The following is a 22863-nucleotide window of genomic DNA, read 5'->3' as shown; positions in this document are numbered from 1 at the left end:
GCGGTGTCCCGACCCCACACCAGTGTCACAAACAGGATGTGTAGTAACTGCCGAGGCTACAGCCCTGGGTCTGAACTTTGTGGGCGAGGTGCTCGCTGCTCCTTTGCCACCAGTCCAGAAGCTTCTGTAGGATGGCCTGCTGCACAGGCTTTTGTTTCCTTTTCACCCGGAGATGAAACTTTGTATTCTGGGTCTTGTCGGCCCCTGAGCCCGTCAGTTATGTTACACAATGGCAACCTTTGTACTTGTCCCGTCAGAAGAAAGGTTTTTAATATTCCGCAATGTGTAATACCTTCTCCGTCTTTCTGTCTGTTTCTGCTTCACACACACACTCACCCCTTCCAAGGATTCTGAAGGCAAACTGTTGCTAACGTTTTCCAACCAGTCCTATAGTGTGTTTTGTGTTCGCGTGCGTGTGTGTGTGTGTGCACGTGCGCGCGGTTTTGTACGCTTCACTGATCATACAAATTTTGTGATAACGTTTGGCGATTCACCAAGTGGTGGGCATAACGGACGGAGGCAGTGGGTTGGGGTGAGCTCCGGTCGGTGGGTGGCTTAAGATGACCTCTGCACCTTGTGGTTGTGGCCGACTCGCACCTCTACAACCGTGACGGCTCCCTCCTGACCGAGCAAGTTACCATCGAGGTCAGAGGTCATAACACAGCCACTTGTTTTGCTTATTTAAAACAAACAATTTCTTCTCGCTCTACCTGATTGGTCCACGTGCCTGGCGGGACACGTCAAATTATACGATGCTTGTGACGTCAGTTGTCGTGTGACGTCATGTAAACATTGCGTCACTTTATTGAATCATGGGTGTGTGTGTGTGTGTGCACGCGCGCGTGATTCAGGTTTATCTCGGTCTCTCTCACCCACCAATGCCGCACACACCACTTCCGTCTACCCGTACAGTTTTCACCCCACCACGTGCTCTGGACACCCAACAAATTATTTATTTCACAGGCTATCACTTAAAAAAAGAAAAAAAAAAGAAAAAAAAAACAGTTTGCTGTTCATTTTCCATTCAGCATGCATGGAAAGGCGAATGTGTAATCAAAGGATTACAAAGCTTAACAATACACCCGGAATTTCTCTAGAGGTGCCACGGACCCAAAGATAGCGAAAAGAATAACTCAGGCCGAGAGGGAGCAACGCCCGCCATTCACACCCGCCTACCCACCCCTTCCAGCATCGGTTACCTGCGAGAGCCTTCGTCTCTCCGGAGGGTTTCAAACCTCGTGTGATCCAATCCGGCGTCATCTTACACACTTTGTGAGGCGCACTCGTTAGTCAGGTCGTTCCTCAGACCCCACCTACCCTCTTGGCCTATTCATCTTCACTGTCGCTCCTCTGCCTCTGAAGACTACCTACCCCACAGGGGCCTTAGTCTGACGACGAGATTGCGGTTGGAAATTCCAGCGTTTGACGGTTGCTCGTTGTATGGAGGAGGGTCCAGATATCGTATTCCTCGTTACCTCGTTAATCTAAGCACCTGTGCAAGCCCGGCAAGGTGGATTCTAATGACTTTCGCTTCTTTTATCAACCTTTTGTGCCGCCTGCTCGCTTGTAGGGGCCAGGGATAGCTTAGTAACCCTAGTTGGGGCTGCGATTGTGGCCTTGCCCTACATTTGTTGACGAAGAAAGATTTGCGAAGACAACATCGGTGCCCGCCTTTATATTGTCACCCACCTCCACGTCAGCCGTTGACGGTCTGACGTCGTGAATGTTGTTTCACTCGGGTCTACCTCCACCCCAACCTCCACCGTCCGGCACTCCACATCTCACCGCATTCCTCTCACAGTCGCCTACGTCCTTTAACCTCTGACCCAGAAGTGCACATGTGGACATCTTTAACGTCTCAACTCATTTCCAAGGATTCTTCTTAACTGCTCGGACAAAAACTGTACCTTTTCCCAGAACATTTTTGCCGGTAATGAATACTTCGACATCTGATGGTCACTGAGTTTACCGGAAGTAAACTGCAATCTCTGGAACAAAAATATTTGTCGGCTCTAATCATTTATTGTTATTGTCAAAGCGCCATCCCTGGCCTAATCCTCGCTAACCGAGCTTTACCAAGATTATTATTATTAAAACTAGGTTAACAGCAATGATAAAACATATTTATATATCCATCAGTCCACACCAACAAACACACTGAACATCTGACTGTATTCAGTCCAAACACTATCCAATCCCAGCACAGCGAGTGCCTGTGTGTTATTCTAATATAAACAAAAAACGTGGAATAATTCCAGCTTACTGTCTGCACAAGTATGTAGTTAGCATTTCAATGGCCGGCTGATGCAAATGTCTTTTCGTATTGGCGGCCAGCAACTCTTCAATGTCCGCGGTTCACATCTGTGTCTACGCGGGGTAAAAACAGATCGACGATCGTTCGCCTGGAGCAAGACTTGAACGACAGGTTTATTGCCCTTGTTTAACGACCACCACATCCTGTGCGAACAGACCTCCAAACCCTCCTCCTCCCGTCCTTCCTTCCCTCCCCCCAACACCAAAGTTCAGACTTGTTTCTGTTGCCGTCAGGCAGATCCCAGATTCCAACTCGCGAGCATCGTTATGATATAAAACCGTTTCCCCCCTTTGATTAGGGGGTGAGCGGAACGGGAGGGGGAGGACGGGTGGGTGATAGCAAATTTACAGAGGTGTGACACAAGCGACAGGTGCCCTCAAGGAGGAAGGAACCCGCGACAGTTATCTCCCTTTCTACCGTGTGGCGCTGCAGGCTGGGAATGATGAATGTTGATGAAAACTGTAAAACGCACTGCTTTATGTTTAGACTTTTTTTTTTTTTTTTGACATTCTTGTTGGGACCTTTTCATACAATATCAAACTACTGGGAGGACACAACACAGCAACAGTCCTAACGACATACTACGATATCGTATATCACTGTAATATATATTATCTATATATACATGTATATAGAGGTAATTCACTAAAATATGAAGGCGTGCGTATATTTATTCTCATGTTTGTTGAAAAATGATAAAACGCCAGAAACACTGGCGCCACAAATAAAGTCAAGCCGATCGTGTTTTCAACGAAGACAGCGATGAAAAGGAAATCGAGATAGGATGGGGATTATGTTTGCCTCCCCACGCCGCCTACCCCCGGGGTCGCCTCTCCTCGAATCACCTCTTGTCCATCAGTGAACACGTCGACAAAGGTGGTGGTGGTGGTAAGGAGCAGGGGCGGACAATCACACGGAGATTGCAATCATTGTAGACCAAAGTTCTGTCGGCTGCCCGTGCTCACCACTCGCCAAGTCACTTTTTCTCCCCCTCCGCCAATTTTCCCTCCTCGGGCCGTGTCGCGACAAGAGAGATTTTCAACTTTGATGACTGTGGGTTGAATGCTGGAGCGTGGATTCCTCCTTCAGGTACGCATAATGATGGCGTGATAATAGCCTCCCCTTTGTCCTATCTCCTCTTACTTCCGTTTCTCCTCACGCTTGTCTCCCCTTTCTTTTTCTCTCATTTTTTTTTTCTCGCGCTCCCCCTCCCTCCTCCTCTCCCCTTTTTCACATATGCACGCGTAACAAACAAACAACACACAAACACAATGATTAGCGCATTCTTTACCCCTTATGTACCTTGTATACCGCCTGTCAAAAGTTGTCCCCCTGTTGTTCTGATAAGCCTTCAGTGTATCAACCCTCGTGTACATTCAGACCCTAAGAAATCATCTCTCTTTCCCACACCCAGCAGAACTCATTCACCAAAGAGTGCAACAAGGAGAGCAGGAAGCGTGGGTTGACTTTATTTCTGCCTCGTTTCCAATGTAACCTCCGGTGTTTCATGCCAAGCGATTTGACCTTTCATTGGGGTCAATCGACAGAAAACCTATTTGTGACAGTAACACATTTCTGGCCCACTTCTGTCAGCAAATATATATGGCCCACTATCTATATGGCCCACTTCCATCAGTCACTCAGTTGTGGGCCATTTTCTGTCGGTCAGACACGTGTCTTGCTTTGGTCTGTCAAATATTTGTAGTCCACATCTCTTATTCAAATATTTGTGCCAAGGTCTGTCAGTGAGATGTGTGGGGCAGGCTTCACAAGTGTGTGGTCCCATTGTGGTGATCAAATCTGTGATCATAACTGTGTTAACTAGAAGAAACTGATTTCATGATTATTTTTTCCCATTCAGAAGAATGTCCGCTGTGCGTGCTAACCCTATGCTATGCAAGCACTGTACACCAACACACGTGCAACCTCGCCAGTGAGGTCGGACAAGGTGGGGTTCAGGTAGAGTTCGTGGGAGTTCCCCTAACGAGAGCAGCTGAATGTGATTTGCTTGAAGTGGTTCAGTTCTTATGGAGCAAACCATAAATTCTCCACCTGGGGTCACAGGTCAATGGTACAGGGCAAGGGTAGGGGGGAAACATATGTAAAAAAGGAACATCCTGGGGAGGTGAATGCGGCAAAAGATATTTGGAGTTGTTTGCATGTCCAGGCTGTGGGGGGAGGAGGATCGAGTGGCCATAGGTTGTATACAGACCTGTGCTCAAACCATTTTGCAGCATCGATATTAAGTGTTTAAAATATTATCTTATTGTCGTCTGTCATTGATAACATATGGTTATCTGTTGTCACATAGAAGGTCAACAGCGTAGAAAGAAGAGAGAGGCTTTTGTTGGTTGCCTGGCAGCTGGTGGTATCGGGCTTCCTACTGTCCGAGACAATTGTTATTATTCCACCAACGAAGTCGGGCTTGTTCCTCCTCTTGCACTCATTATCCCATGTTCTTGTTCCTCCCTGCGCTCAGTCATTCATTGATGACGAGAACGACGAGGTGCGGCAAGCCAGTGCAAAGCTGTGTCCCTCATTGCGGCAGTCGTTTATCCAAACAGGGAGTAAGGCACGAGCACACCCTGTCTTAGCTGATCGCCCTGTTCCGGTCAAACTCCCGAAAGCCCTGCCACCAGAAGTGACGTCACAGGGGTTCTTTGATCAGGGGAGATCAGCAGAGATTGACAGAGAGAAGTAAGGATTAGGACTGCGGGAGCAGTTAGCGGTGGGTTCCAAGAACGTAATAACGAGAAGCTCTGTAACCCTCTGTAACCCTTTGTAACCCTCTCGCTCCTCAACATGTTTTTTGGCCATCGCTGCTGTCGTCTGTGTTCTCGTCCCAGTTGGCGGGAAAGTGTCAGGCACGCGCTCAGTGGGTTTACTGCCGGTTAGGGGTCTGCGCGTGCGCACTGAGCTGTCTCGTCAGGTCCAAGGAGGGGTTTGTTCAAATATTTTCTTCAACCAAACCCCCCTTCCAAAAACCACCCTCCGATACTCATCGTGTGGCTGTTTTCTATGGTATTTGTCTTTACCTGCTGCATGCACCAGATTAAGGAAGGGATTTAGGTGTGGGATGGTTTTGGAGAAACTTGCAGACGGGAGGGATCTTGGGACAGGTAAGTGCCGCCCCCTCCAACCCACCCCCTATACCACGTAGCACGTGTAAAGTGCCTTGGTGGATGGACGGATGCGGACAGAAGTGTGTTTTTGAACGGATGTTCATGGATGTTTATGGACAGGCAGTTGTCTGCATCCGCTCTCTCCTTCTCTGTCTACCTCCAAACCCACCTCCACCTCCACCCAGCGACGAGCATCGGATTCTCTCTCTACTCTTTCCGTGTGTCGTTCATTCAGGGATGCAGGACAGAAAGACAGGTGGTATGGGAGGTAGCAATAGTGGCAACAGGTGCGCAGGTAGCTGCTAGCTGCTGTTTACAGGGGAGGGGCTGCTGGCAGATACAGAGTTGTGTCCCCGCGGGCTGCCGCTGTAGCTTCTCTCCCTTTACTTTGAACTCTGGCCGCTGACCTTTATCGTCCCTATGTCGGCGTATATAGTTACTCCTCCTCCCTTCAGAGATGGTATATTTATATCTCCTTTCCTCCCATCATTATCATCAACAATAAAACAATAACAAACAAAAATTTTAATCATCTTGTCCTCTCGATGATGACCATGAAACAACCATGAAACAATGAATGTTGTCTGGTCTCCACCACCTCCTCCCCTGCTTACAATGGTGGACACAAGATGACTCCAGCCTCACCTAAGTTCGGTTAGCGGGTGGCAGTTGTGCACTACAGGGTAGTATTAATGAAGGAAAAGGAAACCGGAGTACAGACAATCACCCTCACCCTCTACTCCCCTACAGTCAAATGTACGAGCATGTTTCACATCCAGTGAGAAATAAATGTGCCACGAGATGAACTCTAAACCCTCGGCTTTACCATCCTCACTGTGTGAAGCTGCATTGTCAGAGCGCGCCATTAACATGCTTTTCTCCATGCTTTTTGTTTGTTTGCTTGTATTTTGTTTTCCCCCGTCGTCCTAGAATAATGAGTTGATGAAAAATTCAAACAAGACAAAAATTGTTTCTTAAAAACGATGCCCTCTACCTTCTGAATCGTGTAAATTATTCACTTGATGCGCCGTGGCCGCAGAAAGGGGAGATAAATCTCGTGGCAAGAGAGGTGTCGCTGTTACAGGAAATGTAAAACATGGAGCAGGGGAGAAAAAAACCCACGGGAGACTAACACGAACACGAACAGGGGGCGACACCGAGCGGGGTTACAAGGCGCTGATGAATGGGCAACACGGGGGCACAGGCGTGACCCTCGCGACCTCCCACGTAGGGCAAAGTCATCATCAGCATCACTATGGTCACGTGATATCCGACACAGAACGACGAGAATAGTGACAAAATATCAATGCTTTTGTGTTAGTGATGATATGCAGGGAGGGGAATATTGCATCCAGATTGCACAGGATGAGAACAAGAATCTTGAGTCAGTGAGAATACAAGGCAACCAGCCCTGTAACAGATGCCAGGGAAAGAACAGCCTGCCCGAGACGAGAGCTGAACCCAGGACAGCCAATCTTCATTGTATTGGTGACCGTTAGCGCAACCGTTGCGTCACCTAACCGCCCTTTTAATAGACGGAACAATAACCTCGAGTTACTTTATAAAATGTGTGATTATCATACTTTTGGTGTCTGGTGGTCACAAGCGTATTTCTGGATTCGAATGGAACTAAACTGTTCATTTAAAAAATATTTTTGCTTTGCTAATATTATGCTTGAATCCCCCTCTGCCCTCCCCAATAACGGTATCCGTGGCATAAACATGGCCTCAGTGTCTGTCTTTGTATCTCTTTCGCGCCCTACTTTCACTTCTCCAATGAGCAGACATTATTTTTAAAAATGGAAAGAAAAAAATTCAAGGTTTTTCTCACAAGAATGTGTGTGTGGTGCATACGCACGAGAAAGACACACACACACGAACACACTCGCGCACGCGGACTCTCCCCACCCCACGTGGTCGTGTACGTGACGTAGGACGCCGACTACAGGTCAACCACGTCGTCGAAAGAAAAACACGGCGCGGACAGAGATGAAGCGAAATGAACATTCTCTAAATCTCCGGGCGTCGCCATAAGACAGGCCATTGTTAGTGTCGTAGAACCCAAACATGGCGGCGGCATGGTGCGCAAACAAAGGGAAATAACTCTCAAGCACCTAGGAATGTTATGCCGCTTGCAAGCCCCTCGCCGGCAAGGTGTTCCTTTTCGCGAGGCCGTGTCTTCAGGACACGAGACATCTCGCTGTTTGATCGCTCATCATTTATTACAGAAATTTACATTCTTCTTCCTCCTCTTCCCTTTCTGTCTGCACGGCGTGTCCGGTGACACAACAGTTCAGCGTTTGTCAGCAGAGAAAATAGGTGTCCTGCGTTCAGTTCTCGTCTTGTGTGTGCTTTTTTTATCTTTCTGAATTGGGTCTGTTGTCAGGTCCTGTTGGTGTTACCTGTCAAAGCCTCACTTGATGCCTCAGTGCGAGATTTTTACATTCGTGTGGTGGTTGGAAAGGGAGGTAACTTCATTGTTTCTGACCGGTTGCTGTATTAACCTTCATTAGTTTAGGTGGAAAGGGAGGTAATTTTTCACGGGAGGTACATATTACAGGGTGTGACACACTGTATTTTCTGTTGCCACCCTGTGTGACTAACAGTCACCTTACTCCAGATGATGTCATGCTCTGGGCAATTTATTTCAGAATTTAATTTTCTTTTATTTCCCCCTTGTGATCAGGCAAGCGACTGACAGTCGTTCATCTCCTTAATCCAGGTGGCGCCAAGGACCATCTGTGGACAATGTTTAAATAAGTGGAGTCTCACAGATAAAGCATAAGGCGTTAGAGAAAATACCCGACCACCCCTTGCTACTTCCCTCCAGTCCCCCTTCTTGCTACCCTACCCAGCACCTACCCACCTACCCACCTACCCCAGCTTTCCTTCCCAAGAAAGCGCCGTCAGACAAATCCCTGTCCCCTGCTAACTGTCGTCTTTGAGCGTGCGACAAAAAGAGGACAAAACATGGCTGTGCACTGGATCCTGTTGCATCAGAGGAGAGTTTAATTTATGTTCCCCGGGTGGATGTTTTCATAGAAAGGATTGTATGATTAGCAGCCAGCAGAGCGCTCCGCCCCTCCACCCGACAGGTTCCTGCGTCATCACGAGTTGTAAATGCTACCCACCCGACCCTGATTGTTACGGGGTGCAAGGCGGTGTCACCACCATCGTTGTTTCTTTAGGATCCTCGGACACCCCTCGTGCTTGACCCTTGACCCCTCACTCGTAATAAGGTGTCATGTGAGACCCTTAGGGACTTGATGTTGGTTCCACCCTAGAAAATGCGAGCTTTCTCTCGCCTCTCACCCGCCACTACTCTCCCCCAAAAAATAAGTGAGAGGAGCTAATTATCACAGGAATGTCGGAAGGATTATTTGCTTTTACATTTTATGGAAAAGAAGAATAGAGAGCGAGGCAAAGGACGTGGGCACCACGGTGGCCCAACTGAGGGGGGAGGGCAATGGTGAGGTGTTGCTGCGGCCCTATGCTCCTCTAGGGGTAGCCAGGAACAAACTAACTCAAACTCAACTATAGTGTGACTCAAACTTCTTGACACAACGAGCAGTCGCCGTTCCCGCGCAGTGATATCCTTATCACGCATGTGATATGGTTTGGGAATAACAACATCCGCCTGCGCGGTGTGTCACGAACAAGTCCCGCAGAGTTCCGTGGAAAAAATATATCTCGCACTCCCCGAACTTCCGGCAAGCCAGGAAAATCCCAAAAGGAGCATTGAGTGCGGCCAGGTGTCAAGGTGAGGGAGGAGGTGGGGAGGACCGACATATTGTATTCTATCGCCGCTGACACTGATAATACAAGTTAATGTACTGTACCGCCATTACAACGGCGATATTGTATTCCAAGCTTCGCGAGTATAATGAATAAAAAGATCTACATAAATTATGATCAAATGGGAACGTTGTCCATTAAAAAGAAACCAGGTAATATCTTATTCAGAACGAACGAATAAAGACTGACATCTCAGGAACGCAAAGTAGAAAATATCTGGTTTGATTATTTTTTAAAAATAAGCTTTCTCCAGTTTATCGAGGTTTTGAAAAAGGAAATAAATGTAATTTTTTATGTTTATGAGAATGTTCATTGTGTAGCTATTATTATTATTCTAGTAAAAGGATTGCTCACAGCTCAACTTCGAACTGAATATTTGTAGATCCGCCATATTCTCTCTATCAGCACTAATCAACTCCGGGGTGGGACACCTCACCCACAACCATTTCAGGCACCGGGTAGCATGTCACCCAGGGGTAGGTGGTGCTCCCTACATTCTGTGAGTGTCGGACTGACTTGTGTACACGGGGTAGTGTGGTGAGTACGGACCTGGCCTGCTACGTGCCTTGGCACAAAACGTGGTCCTGGCTATTTCAACTGGCAATGAGGTTTAACGAGGACTGGGGTGGGGGAGGTATGATTGTACGAGCTTGCCTCACGACTGAGGTTACCGAGGGAGGCACCATGTTGCGGATCTATCATTGTTCATGCATCGTCGTTCTCTTCCACCTGTGAGAAGAGATTTAGTCTTCGAAGCTTTCAGTCAAAAATTTCAGGGTTTGAGAAATACATTCTTGTAGGGTTGTCCTACAGGGTTTCTTTTTTTTTCTTGCTTGTTGTATCTTTGATGCAAACGAGATAAGAGACTATGTATCAAAAGCTAAGTAAGCCTGTTTAATCGTACGTTAAATGTCTCGAAACGAGGACGAAACAGTCCATGGGAACAACAGTTTGATTGCCCTGACCTAATGAAATGCAAGACACGTTGTGACCGTTACATTACGTCACAGTATGGCGGCGGACAGGTTCGAAAAACTTTGGTCATGGGTGACCGCAGCCACACAGAAGGTGGTCCTCCTTGTGGTCGTGGCCCATATAATCCCAAACCCTCGGCGTTTTGGAGAGAAAGCTGAGAGAGAGAGAGGGAGGGAGAAGAGGGGCTAATAGAGAAGGGGGAGGGGTTGTCGGTGGGAGGGGGCGTGTGGCTGGGGCCTTTACACCAGAACACTCCACAACCTTGTGTAAACTGCAGAGCAGCAGCTATTGAACCTGAGCCTCCCTCTCTCTCCCCCCACAAACTAAATACTTTTCGCTTAGGCTACGAATGGGGCGACAATGTGCTGCGGCATTCCTGACAGTTTTACGAGTTGGGGGCTGAGTGTGAGGGGAGTGGTGGTGGTGGTGGGGGCTGAGGAAGCGGAGGTGTGATTACACAAGTTTGAAAGCTTGAATGTAGAGATGTAAAGGGATAAAGTTAATGCGCCGTTGCCTTCTCTAAATCCACGTCAGCTTGCTTTTACACAAAACTGACTTGGAGGAGAATGTGGATCGGGTGAGCGCGAGGTGCGTAGAAGACGAGTGAATGAGGAGAAGCCTCCACACTACGACTGGTAAGACCGCAGTAAACACAACCCTCCCCCCTTCCAAAAAACAAACAAACAAACCACAAAACATGTTTTATACTTCCTGACCTTTAGTCATGTTGTACATTTTATAGTTCAGGTCGTGGACAAAGACAGTAGCTCTCTCTACCGACTTTATACACTGGTTTGATTATCTCATCGACTGAACTGATTTTATTGATTACAAATCCCGCTGTCCTCCTGTAGTCCTATAACTAACTAATATCCCTGGACTGCTGGCAGACGATTTTTTTCCAGTTAACTACTAAAACGAGGCATGAGACTACAAAGCTTCCGGTTTAGTCACATTGTTTGTTTGGCTCGCCGAGACTAACAGCGGAGAACTTCGCAAGAGACTAAGCGTTGGTCTCGGCAGACAGACAGCAGTCCACCCATACACGTCCGTAATCCTATTTTATCTTCTGCCACAGTAAAAATACCATTTTGTAAAATATATATATACGTATATAAAGTATTTAATTTTTACTCGCGCGCGCACGTGCACATTTCGGTCTAGTGTCTACCAGTATGTAAATAACATTTCTTATATCTTCGTCTGCGTCAAGACAAAGAAATCTCCTCATTCTCAATAAAATGTCTTCATTCCAAAAACAAAATGTCATTCCAGAAAGGAAATGTCGCCATTCTAGATATAAAATGCGTGTGTTGGGGCTGGAGGCCGGAAGACAACTGTTATTGTTCAAGCGAGGGAGTAGGGTAGGTGAACCCAGTGATGAGACTCTCTTCACGTCCGTTGGGTAAACACCTGAGTTGTAAACACGTCACCTGACTTGGCGGCCACGCCCATCTGCTGGAGACAACAGCGCCCTCTACACAGACTGTTTCAATACATTTTTACCCAGTTTCTGTCTCACGTGACTTTGTTACGATTGACCTGTTCACAAAAGTAACAACAGAAGATGGAGGAGGTGGGACCTGTTCTGCTCGCTTTGTTTGCTTATTCTTCTCCTGCATTTGCTGTCAGTATTAATTACTAATTTGTTTCCTTTCGTATTATCTCTTGTCCGTTTTAAGTTTTCAAGTTATTTCTAGGTTGAGTAGGTAGGTCTACCGCTCGAGGTTGGGGGGTTGCTTTCTGTGGCAAGAAATGGATTCCACCTGTAAGTGATTTCGCTCTATGATGGAGGGGAAGGAGAAGGAGAACTATCATACCTGGAGGAACCCCTCTCCCCCCGAATCCTACCAACATGTCTGCCTCTCGAGGACAGGTTCTCTGTATCGGGGTGTGCATTCCATGTGTAACCAATTTAGTGTCCATGCAACTGAGATCGCGTGAGAAAAGTCGGTTAGTCTGTTGGGTGGGAGATACATGAGTTCTGCTAGTCATGGCGCTGAAATGATTCCTGTATGCAAGCATGAATGTGAAGCATGAATAATGTGGGTTGTATTAGCTGGTCACACACACACACACAAAGAATCCTGCAGACAGCAGTCCAGGTATTGAAGTATGCCCACAGATACAATGATGGCATAACGGGCCATTCCCTGCGTGCTTGTCTATAGTAGGAAAAGGAAGGAAATCCGTGTGATTTTGGCTTGAAGAGTGTGTGATGCACACACATATATTATTTATGTATTGTGTATGCATTATGAATGTTGGTATGCACTTGTGTCTCTGAACAATTGTAATATCGGTGTGCCAGAGTCTTGCTAGTCTCAATATATGTATATATGTATGTCCCGGAGGAATGTCCGTGCTGTCAGTCGTGGTAGACTTAGTAGATGACATATTGTCTAGAAATGATTATGAAAGAGAGTTATGAAGCAAGTTTATGCTTTGCTGCCTGTAGTAACCACACACACATACACACACATACACACACATACACACACATACACACACATACACACACATACACACACATACACACACATACACACCCACCCGCCTTCAGCAGATGCTCGTCAAGGACTCGCTCGGTCTACTACACAATGGAACTCTTTACTTACTATTTCTAGAGATTTATTAATTCATTAAACCATCACCAAAAAATAGTCAGGAGCTATCAGCAACTCACCCAGTAGCCTTTTAACCGTCGGGGAAAAAAACTAAAGAAATCTCCAGCCTCCTGTGTAACTGATACTTCGCAACTTTCGCAATAACTTACAGGAGACCTGTCTACCCGGTTCTTTCTGTCTTCATAAGTAACTCCAGTTTTTTTTTCCCCGGATAATGGTGTGTGGGACGAGTTTTAGTTGAGCTTCGTTCAGACTTCTGTAAATCACAGTTATTTGGACTTGTGAGGAGGGAGTCAGTCCTACTTGTGACTGTGAGGGCGGAGGTTGACATGAAGCTGATGGCGGGAGGATCCCCGCCCACAGTCCGCGAGGTGCTGAGTGAGGGAAGTGAAACCCTGTACATGTACTAGAATGTTCCTACTGTCCCCAGCCTCACTGTGTGGACCCTGTGCCCTGTGTGTGGTCTCTGCTACTATCAGATGAAAACTCTCGAGCTGATGTTCCTAATGTCCTCTGTCCTCTTTGTGGATCAGTTGCAATGTGTGTGTGGTCTTTGCTCCTATCTAATATTAACATCTTTCTTCTGTTTATTTGTTATTTTTCTTTCTGAGCATCTTACATTCTGTCCTTCATTCCTTCTTTCTGTCCGGTGACGCAACGGTTATCGCCTGTCACCAATACAGTGAAAGTTGGGTGTCCTGGGTTCGACTCCCGTCTCGGGCACGCTGTTCTTTCTCTGCATGTGGTATCTGTTTACAGGGCTGGCTGCCTTGCCGTGATATAGACGTAGTTGCTGGCACGGCGTAAAACATCTACTCCCCCTCTCTCTTTATTTCTTTATTTTGTTTCTTTGTTCGTTCATCGTGGAGCGGAAATGCGGTGGCAATGTCAAGGACATCTAGCCCTCCATTCATGATCTCACCAGGTTGACAAAGAGCTGCATAGTTCAACCCTTTAAATTGTAACCGTTTAACTTGAATGAGAGGAAGAAGATTCTTGACACAGTAGTACAAAGCTTGTAATATTGTTTTCCTCGGACAATCCATGTCCCTGACCCCGAAATCACAAGATCTCGCGCACGTGCACTTGTATGTAGATGTTCCGTTTATCTATGTATGTATGGGGAGGGAGATGTAGGGGGGGAGGGTTAGTTCTGATCTGTTTGCTCTCATCATCTCACACAAGTGTTGGGGTCCTCAACACATTCCATATCACGGCCTGCAAATATCATTGTCGTCTACCTGTCATCCTGTCAAGCGGCGTCCAAACATATTTGTCTCTCTAATCCGCCGGCAGTAGTTTGCTCAAGTTGTTTATTTTGAGCCCCATTTATTACAAGGAGTCCGGCATTCGACAATGAACTCTGTGGGAAAACAAAGTGGAAAGTAAACAATGCCAGGACCTACTTCTCGCGCCCAGCGCCTGACTGTCACCGTTGTCATGGCGACATCCTCCCGCACGTCGCTGAGTACAGAGAACTGTATCTACAGGTGTGACAACATATATCAACGCGGGTCAAGGCTGCTTTATCCTCCCGACACCCGACCTCACCACCTCCACGCCCAGCTACTTAGAGAAAAGAAAAGAACTCGTGACGCACCCTGTTATCGTTTCCGGTGGCCGACTTCATGTATCATTCCCTTCCTTGTTACCTCCCTTTTGTTTACATGACACCTGCGCCATGTTTACGTTGGAGCCAAGCTTTGTAGTCGAGCCGCGGGAAGATAGAGTGGTGGGGAAGAAAATCACGGGACGTTGGGGGGCCCGATGCCACACCCGGCAACAAGAAACACGTACCCGGGGTCTCTAAGATTTGTGGTGATGGAGGGTGGGTGAAGGGTAAGTGGGTATGTGTGTGTGTTGTGGGGGGTGAAGTAGGGTGAGGGGCAGCTCGCGGACGAAATAGATGACCTATTTGTGGCAAGTGCGGACTGGAAGGAAGCAGGGATGAATTAATTTTTGTTTGCGGTGGCCGTAGACAATGGCGGAGTGTCAACACAGCTCCACCTGGCCTGCGATACCAGTCATCCCTCGGCAATCACTCCCGCCGTCCGTCTCACGGGATCCCGCGCGCGGCGCGTGAAAGGTGGGTGCTGCGGTGTCCGGAGGGGCAGCAGGGGCAGCAGGGGGCACCCAGGGCACAGGGTGTAAGGTGTTAAACCGCCGCTACCGTCACAGGGGCAGCAGGGTCAGGGGCAGGGTGTGGCGGCGTGTCGGGGCCTGAGAAGCTGCTGAATCTTTCTCACAAGTCATCTGCAAGCACGCACGGTTATCTACATACACCTACATACACACCTACACTCCAGTGATGATCACCTGCTGCTGCTGCTGCACAGCATGTCACCATCAATATTCCCCTCATCTCACTGACACTTATTTTCTGAAGATTTTACACAAACTGTCGTCGTCGTTCAACTTTTCTTCATTAGCGACAGAAGTATTTGCATGTTCTTCGCCTATGTCATCAACCATGACTGTCATCAACTATGACTGTCGTTGACTATGACTGTCACGTGGTTGCTCCGGTTCACAGCGCAGTGAGTTTGCCTCCTGGTCGAAATATTTCGCCATACAAGTGAACTTATTATTATTTTATTATTATTATTACAAATGCTGTGCACACACGTTCAAGTGCGACTGCAGTTCGACTCCAGCATCATCGTAAATTTCCAGTCCAGATGTAAACATCCTTAGACATATTATTACAGTAAACTTCCCTGGACCTATGATGACACTTTACACTTCTGTTTTAATACATAGTTTTTCTTCTTTCCTTTTCAGTTTATCTCTCTCTCGTGTTCTTTCTTTCTTACTCTCCCCCAAGTAAATGTGTCTGTTTATTTATTTATTTTTGTATGTTTGAAAGTGTGGCGATGCATGACAATGTTGGAAAGACACGTGCGGTTAGAGACAAAGGTTGATGTAAAATTTTAACTTGACTTCAGAGGTAGACTGTTGTCCGACCTGTCCTCTTCTGAATCCATGTGTGTGTGTGTGTTTGTGTGTGTGTTCGCGCGCGTGCAGTCGTGTCTTGATACATATTTGTATGTAAAGGTGCGAGTGTGTGTCTGTGTGTGTTTCCTCGGTGAGCGTGTTGATAACACATACATAATGCACCTTGTATTGTGCAGGCCTGTCTTCCTAGTTATTGTCATTTCAACGATTTCCAAGCGGCGATGTCGCAAAGCAGCCGGAACTCAGACAAAGCTGCTGACAGTCGGTTGCTTTACCTGTCGTCTGCCAGGTTATTACAAAGCCTTTTGTTTGGGAAAGGCAGTGAGGGAAGCTGAAACTCCTCTATTCACTCAGCTGGCAGAACCGCAGCATTGCGGGGTCACATACCTGTGGCTAACCTTTTCACTATTGACGCCATCTTTGTGGAAAGGGCAACGGGTGTAGGGTGGGGGGGTGGGTGGGTGGAGCTGTTTGCTTCGTGTTTTAATTATTAATACCTTGCTGATCGTAAAGTTCACGGTATAAACGCACCAAGCTCCCCTTACCGTGACAGGAAGGTGTTTAAAGAGGGAGGGGACTGGGGAAAGTGTCAGGTGAGGTGACAAATATGTTGCGGGCTTTAGTGACAGAAGAGCGAACTTCATAGCCGTTACGTGAGGTGGAAGTTAATTAACCGACTGCACTTGTCAACCCATAAAAACATACATACACACACGGTGGTTATCTTCTCAATATTCAACTAAAATTTGCGATGGAAAGGGGCTTGACTCTTCAACAAAAAGATTGAATTTAAAACTTGAGATCGCGGTTATAAAGCGATGTCGGCAGTATGACAGACGTTTGTCATCAGTTTTTTTTTGTCTTTTTTCTCGGCTGTTCTAATCAAACCTGAACTGACTAATTCACCGACACAATCAATCAAAGACACATGCACAGCTCTCTGTAATACCAGCAACCTCTGACCTCGGGTGAGCACACTGCTGCCAACTGTAGCTAACTTATGTTTGTTTGTTGTTGTTTTTAATTCCAGGCTCGCTGACGCGGACGTTGCAGACGCTGCAGCAGTACACGTGCGAGGGGAAGACGATGTTGATCTCGTGTCCAGCCTCCACCGTCATCAGTGTCCAGTACGCCAAGTTCGGCCGCTCGGTGCCCAGCGCCAGGATGTGTCCTGCCGGAGACACGCTTACCTCCCCTGCACTGATGTCCGAAGTGATGCTCGCCCCTGGCTACAGGGTCACGGCAGCTGAGGACACCAACTGTCTGGCCATCCGCTCCCTGGAGGTAGTGTGTGTGTTTTGTGTAAAACATCGCACACTCGAAAAAGTCTCCCAGCAGATGATGGTCATTTTAGTATTTTGTCTGTAGTGCTTGGGATTGTGCGCCTTGTTACTGTAACAAATGTTGTTACTACAACAAATCTACTGTAACAAATGTTGTTACTACAACAAATCTACTATAACAAATGTTGTTACTACAACAAATTCCACTATAACAAATGTTGTTACTACAACAAATCCACTATAACAAATGTTGTTACTACAACAAATCCACTATCACAAATGTTACTACAACAAATCCACTATAACAAATGTTGTTACTACAACAAATCTACTATAACAAATGTTGTTACTACAACAAATCCACTATAACAAATGTTGTTACTACAACAAATCTACTATAACAAATGTTGTTACTACAACAAATCCACTATAACAAATGTTACTACAACAAATCCACTATAACAAATGTTGTTACTACAACAAATCTACTATAACAAATGTTGTTACTACAACAAATTCCACTATAACAAATGTTGTTACTACAACAAATCCATGCTTTGCCAGCTGCAACTTTAATGAAAGTGCGCTGTGGTTGTAATGAGCTGTGTGCACCTGCTGGTGGAGGGGTAGAGGCAGAACGGGAAAAGGGGGGTTGGTCGATTCGACTACTTGCCAATTCGACCATCAGTGGATTCGATCACGGCACGGCCACAGCCCATAATCGATTCCACCACTGCCTATAGTCGATTTTATCAAATCATCAACCGATGCATTAAATCGGCCACGATGTGAATGAAGTTTGATATACTCTCCTTTCTCGTCTTTGGTTGATTGGTTGGCGCATGTCGATCTTGTGTGTGTGTGAGAGAGAGATAGAGGGAGGATCCAAATCTTCTTACACCTTCACATTTTTAATGCTTTATACACTTTTATTTTTTTTTTAAATGGCATGGCCCTGAGCCGTACGGCTGCGCCATGCTGATTGCTTTGCTATTACAAGGAATGTTCGTTGTGTTTCTTTCCCACTCATACACAGGTATCCGTGTCACATCTAACAGCGTCTCCTTTTTGTTTAATAATAATGGCGGCTGAGCTACCTTTATCACGTGACTATTGTGTATAGAAAAATATCATTTCCTTTTGTATACACACAACAAACAACGAATGTGTCATGACACTGGACAGTAGCTGCAGTGCTCGGTGGTCGAACTGGCTGTGGCTGTGGCCTCATCGACTCGTGCAACGTCGAATCGATGGACAGCTGATGTGAAATGCGATGCTGTAACAACAGAGGATTCTGTTCAGTGAGTGCGAGTTGGTTCAAGGGAGACTACTCCTTATAGTTTGAGCAGACGCTGAGTTGTCGAACGTGCTGAGCTCCATGGCCAGTCTACCGTTGCCTGCTGTTAAACTCGGAAAGAGTTGGAAAGAGAGAAAGAGAGAAAGATGTGATTTTCGTGATTCGATCATTGTAGCACTGACTGACCCTTGTACCTGAGTGACAGTACTGACCACCAGGTCCCACCCTCCATTCGCCACGTGATCAGCATGTAAGCCATCCTCACACCTTCAGGTTGACATGCTGAAGACATTTTACTTGAGGTGGAGCTCCTGATAATACTTCCAAAACTAAAGAATCTCCAAATCCAGAGGTCAGAGGTCAGCAACGACTTTATTATTCAGCTAATTACCAAAAGAAAGGGCGGCGGTGATAAAAATTTCTGTACAGGGAGGTGATGGCTAGGTGGGAGTGGGGTGAGCGGCGTCAGATGTAAGCTGGGTTCAGTAGAGACGGCATCGACGCCTGCTGGTGCGCTTGATTGGTTGTTTTTATTTTGTTTTGGAGTTTGTTTTATTTTGTGTTTGCTTTTGTTTGTTTTTTGGTGTGGGGGGGGGGGTCACGCGCTTTGACAGGATGAATTTTCTCCCTACTCGTCTCCCCCTACTCTATAATCACCATCACAGCGCGCCCCGCCTCTTCCCTTTCATGTCTGACGTTGCCTGGCGCCCTCTGTATCGTCGTCTCCGCCCACCTGGCGGAAATATCCTGGAGACATGAGGAGATAAGTGATCGTAGGAGTTAGCGCAGGTCTGAAAGTCACCGATGTAAGATCTTGGAATCCTTGCCATGTGACTGCTGAAGTCAAAGGTCGTCACGCCGCCGCACTTTGACACGTCTCCACTGTCGTTGGTGACTACCTCCATTCTTTCTGGCGACCAACAACAGCGGCTTGTGGAGGTAGAGCTGGAGGAAGGGGAGAGCGGGGATTAGGGGGGAAAAAAGTTTTGAAAGAAAAGGTTACAAATTCAAAGACATTGTGTGCGATAAAATACTTGCTGTCATTGGTGGTGAGATGACTTAAGCGTCAGTCACCATGACAGCCAAAGATCGGGTGTCGATGGTCTGTATCCTGTCTCCGACATACCTGTGTCTAGATGAACACCTGTTGACAGGGCTGACTGTCGGTGGGTTTCAGAAGGTACTAATACCTCTAATACTACCCTCTATGTCAGTGCGTGCTTGTGTGTGTTCATAAAGGTGCATCTGCTGCATCTCCTGATCACACACGAGTTCAGTTTTGCTGAAATGTGTTCAGAAAGATGAAGTGCTGAAACAGGAATAAAAGGAATGCTGCAGAGACCGGATCCTACAAAGCCGTCCAACTAACGAAGTTTCTACTGCAGGCATGGCCGCAAAGTTTGAAAGTTTTACTCTCTCAGCCCCTGATGCTGTCAAGGATTCCAGATGAACTCGGGAGCAGTTAAGTTTCAAGAGAAAGAATAAAAGGAATGGAGCAATTATTCTCAGTAAACTTTAAAACAACAGACCGGCACTTGTCTCACTTCCTGCTGCGTGCGCTGTCCACGTGGCTGTACGGAGTCTGGCACAGCAGATGCAGGGGCCGTTACTCTTAATGACAGAGCAGTGGCAGCCGGAGGACAACTCTCCCTGCGTGCAGACAGTAAGAGTTATCTTGCACTACCTCCTCTTCTCCCCCCTACCCTCCACACGTCTCCTAGCTCTCTTCCACACATCCTCGTCTACCATCTCATCTAGCTACTCCATGAGAGGTAATGTTACCTCTACCATCAATCCATAGCTAACACCGAGGGTAATGTTACCTCCTCTTCATGACTACGGTTCCAGATGGATTGACTCCCCTGCCAGTCTGTTTTAGCATTATTCAGCAATCTCTATAATGGGCAAAGATGATGAGAATACCGCGCCCTTGTTTGTTACTGCTAGCATATGGACAACAACATCAACTTCACCATCTTCGTCTGCACAACTTGCTCTTCATCTCCGTATTATTTCCGGGTGCGCGCGACAACCTTGACCCTTGCACGTGTTCATACCCCATTTCAAGCATTTCCTATCCAGTAAGTATCTGTAGAGCCGAGGTTTATTTGGATAGGAGGGCGATGGGGAGAAGATCTTACCTGTGTGATGTGCTGACTGGGATGCTACACGTGTGTCAGGACTAACCCGCTCTTGAGGAAAGCAGGTGTGGTGAGGCTTGAGAACTCCAAGGTACATAAATCTTGCTTATCGAGACACATTGAGGGTCTCGGCACCTGGGACAATCTAATCTAATGTGATTGTTTGTCAGGCAAATATCTTTCACTTACCGATATAACCTGACCATATGCTTGTCTCCCCAGCTTCCTCCCTTTGTAGGTGAGGTTTATTTCATTATTTATTTTTTAAAGAGATGGGTGAGACAGGATACATGACTGTTTTCATTATGTCTGCTTGTTTTTCAATAGCAATTTTTAAAAAATAAATCCACAGATGGCACAAATGTAAAGAGTCACTTGTATCGACTGAGTTCCTGATTTATCACAAGTACTAAAAGGCGGCAAGAGAAAACTCCGCCTTGTGGAAGCCCCCACAGACACGACTAACCACTTGCTGTTTACCGCCCCAACCGTCAACAGACCAGGGTGCATCAAGATTTTGTGGGCTGCTGATGTCTTTTGCTCGCCAGCAGCCAGCTACACACAGATGCCTCGTTCTTTTTCCGCCAGGGTATCTGAATGTAAATGTAAAATTATCGCCTTTTTCCGTTTAACCACGGAGGAATAATTCTAGTAGGCTTTTAGTGTGCCTGAGCCATCTATAACATTACTGACTTTTTTACTCCCACTTCCCGCTCAGCGCCCTCTAGAGAAGGAGGGAGGTCCTTAAAGGAGAGAGTGAGTGAAGGACGATGCAAGAAGTAGAAAGCTTGTCTGGTGTGGCGGCTTGCGAGTATTTGCTTACCTTGAAGATAATGAAATCTTTCACTTTTGACAGTTTCGCACATCGCCAACATTGTCCTCACTCAACTTCAACTTCCCGGCCCCGCCGCCACCTCCATCAGAGTCTCCCTCCACCAGCCCTGGTGTGGGAGGAACATGGCGCTCGCAAGCCTTGCCTACCGCAGTGCCGGGTCTCATTAAAATGGAGACTTCGCGGAGAATTCGGTCTCAATGACGGTCCTGATCTTGCCAACCCGACTAGAGAGCTTCTTGGGAAAATAAACTGTGTTGAAGGAGTGGGATAAACCTTCAGACGTGGGAGAAAAAATGATAGAACTGTGGAATAAAGGTTAAAGGTCGTGGATGGAGAAAGGGATGCACACATCCACATATTCTTTAATTTAATTTTCTTTAACACCATTGTTGATGTAGTTTCTTTAGAAAAGCGCTCTACTACTGTAGATGAGATGTCTAAAGTAAGGCGAGATCAAAACTAAAGAGGAAAAGAAAAAAAAAGGAGAGGTAGGTGCTTATCAGAACACGTGACTAACCACCAAGCACTTAGCACGTGACGCAAGCACACAAACACGGAAGCACGCGGTGCAACCTGCTCAGTGGGGTGGATGGGTCGGGTGGGGTGGAGGGAGTAAGTGCTGGGTGTTCCTCTCCTTCAGGGTGAGTAAGGTTCAGTTGACATGAGCCAGAGTCAGGCCAGAAAGATTGCGGGCTGTTTGGGGCTGATAATCCAAGGGTGCGGCCTGTGTTTTCCTCCTGAAAAAAAAAGAAGAAGAAAATTGTAGGTAGACTGTCATTAACGCCGAGAGGGAACTGCCCGAGATTGTCTCGACATGTCTGCCCCCAAAACATTCCGTGTAGGAGAACTCATAATACTGCACATTTGTGCGGTTGTTTCCCCTTTGTTAGTCTTAAAGTTTTTTTATTATGTTGGTTTTTTTTTGCGGTTTTTGTTTTGTTTTATGAGTTTCTGTTTTGTTTTATGAGTTTTTTTAATGAGTTTCTGTTTTGTTTTATAAGATGTTTTGTTTTATGAGTTTTTATTTTGTTTTATGATATTTTGTTTCATGAGTTTCTGTTTTGTTTTATGAGTTTTTTATGAGTTTCTGTTTTTTATAAGATTTTGTTGTGTTTTATGAGTTTCTGTTTTGTTTTGTGAATTTCTGTTTTATTTTCTCTCTTGCTTGATTATCAAAGCATTCACAAGTCACATGACACGACCAATGCACATCGGGGAAGATACAACGGTTAATCGTATTTTGGAACCAAATCATTGAATTTGTCTTCCGTGCACAGATGACCTTTGCACCAAGTTGTGAGCCTGACCTGTGTGACGTCATAGCACAGATGACGTAGTATGACAGTGTTTGCGCATGTCTGTGGGCGGACTTGTTTCTGCGGGATGTCAGAAGCCGGTGAACTCGTGGCCTTTAATCTCTAACCTCTGTCCGTGGCTGGGCGGGCTGATGGCTGGCCGTCAGTGTCGAGATTACCTGCTTCCCTCAGTCGTTGAGATGCTCCTGCCGCGGGGAATG

At 46.6% G+C, this 22863-nt stretch overlaps 1 protein-coding gene across 1 annotated transcript in view; it reads left to right on the top strand.

Moving 5' to 3' along the window:
• LOC112565683 (protein eva-1 homolog C-like) overlaps window positions 1-22863 on the top strand; it is a 66516-nt gene that overhangs the window by 7678 nt on the left and 35975 nt on the right. Inside the window, exon 3 of the mRNA XM_025241324.1 lies at window positions 16819-17072. Within this exon, the coding sequence (XP_025097109.1) occupies window positions 16819-17072 (254 nt within the window). The remainder of the gene's footprint in view (window positions 1-16818; window positions 17073-22863) is intronic.

Source organism: Pomacea canaliculata, linkage group LG6 (assembly GCF_003073045.1).
Source record: "Pomacea canaliculata isolate SZHN2017 linkage group LG6, ASM307304v1, whole genome shotgun sequence".
NCBI classification, from domain to species: Eukaryota; Metazoa; Mollusca; class Gastropoda; order Architaenioglossa; family Ampullariidae; genus Pomacea; species Pomacea canaliculata.
The sequence above is the reverse complement of the archived record's forward strand: the minus strand, read 5'-3'. Positions and strand labels throughout refer to the sequence as shown.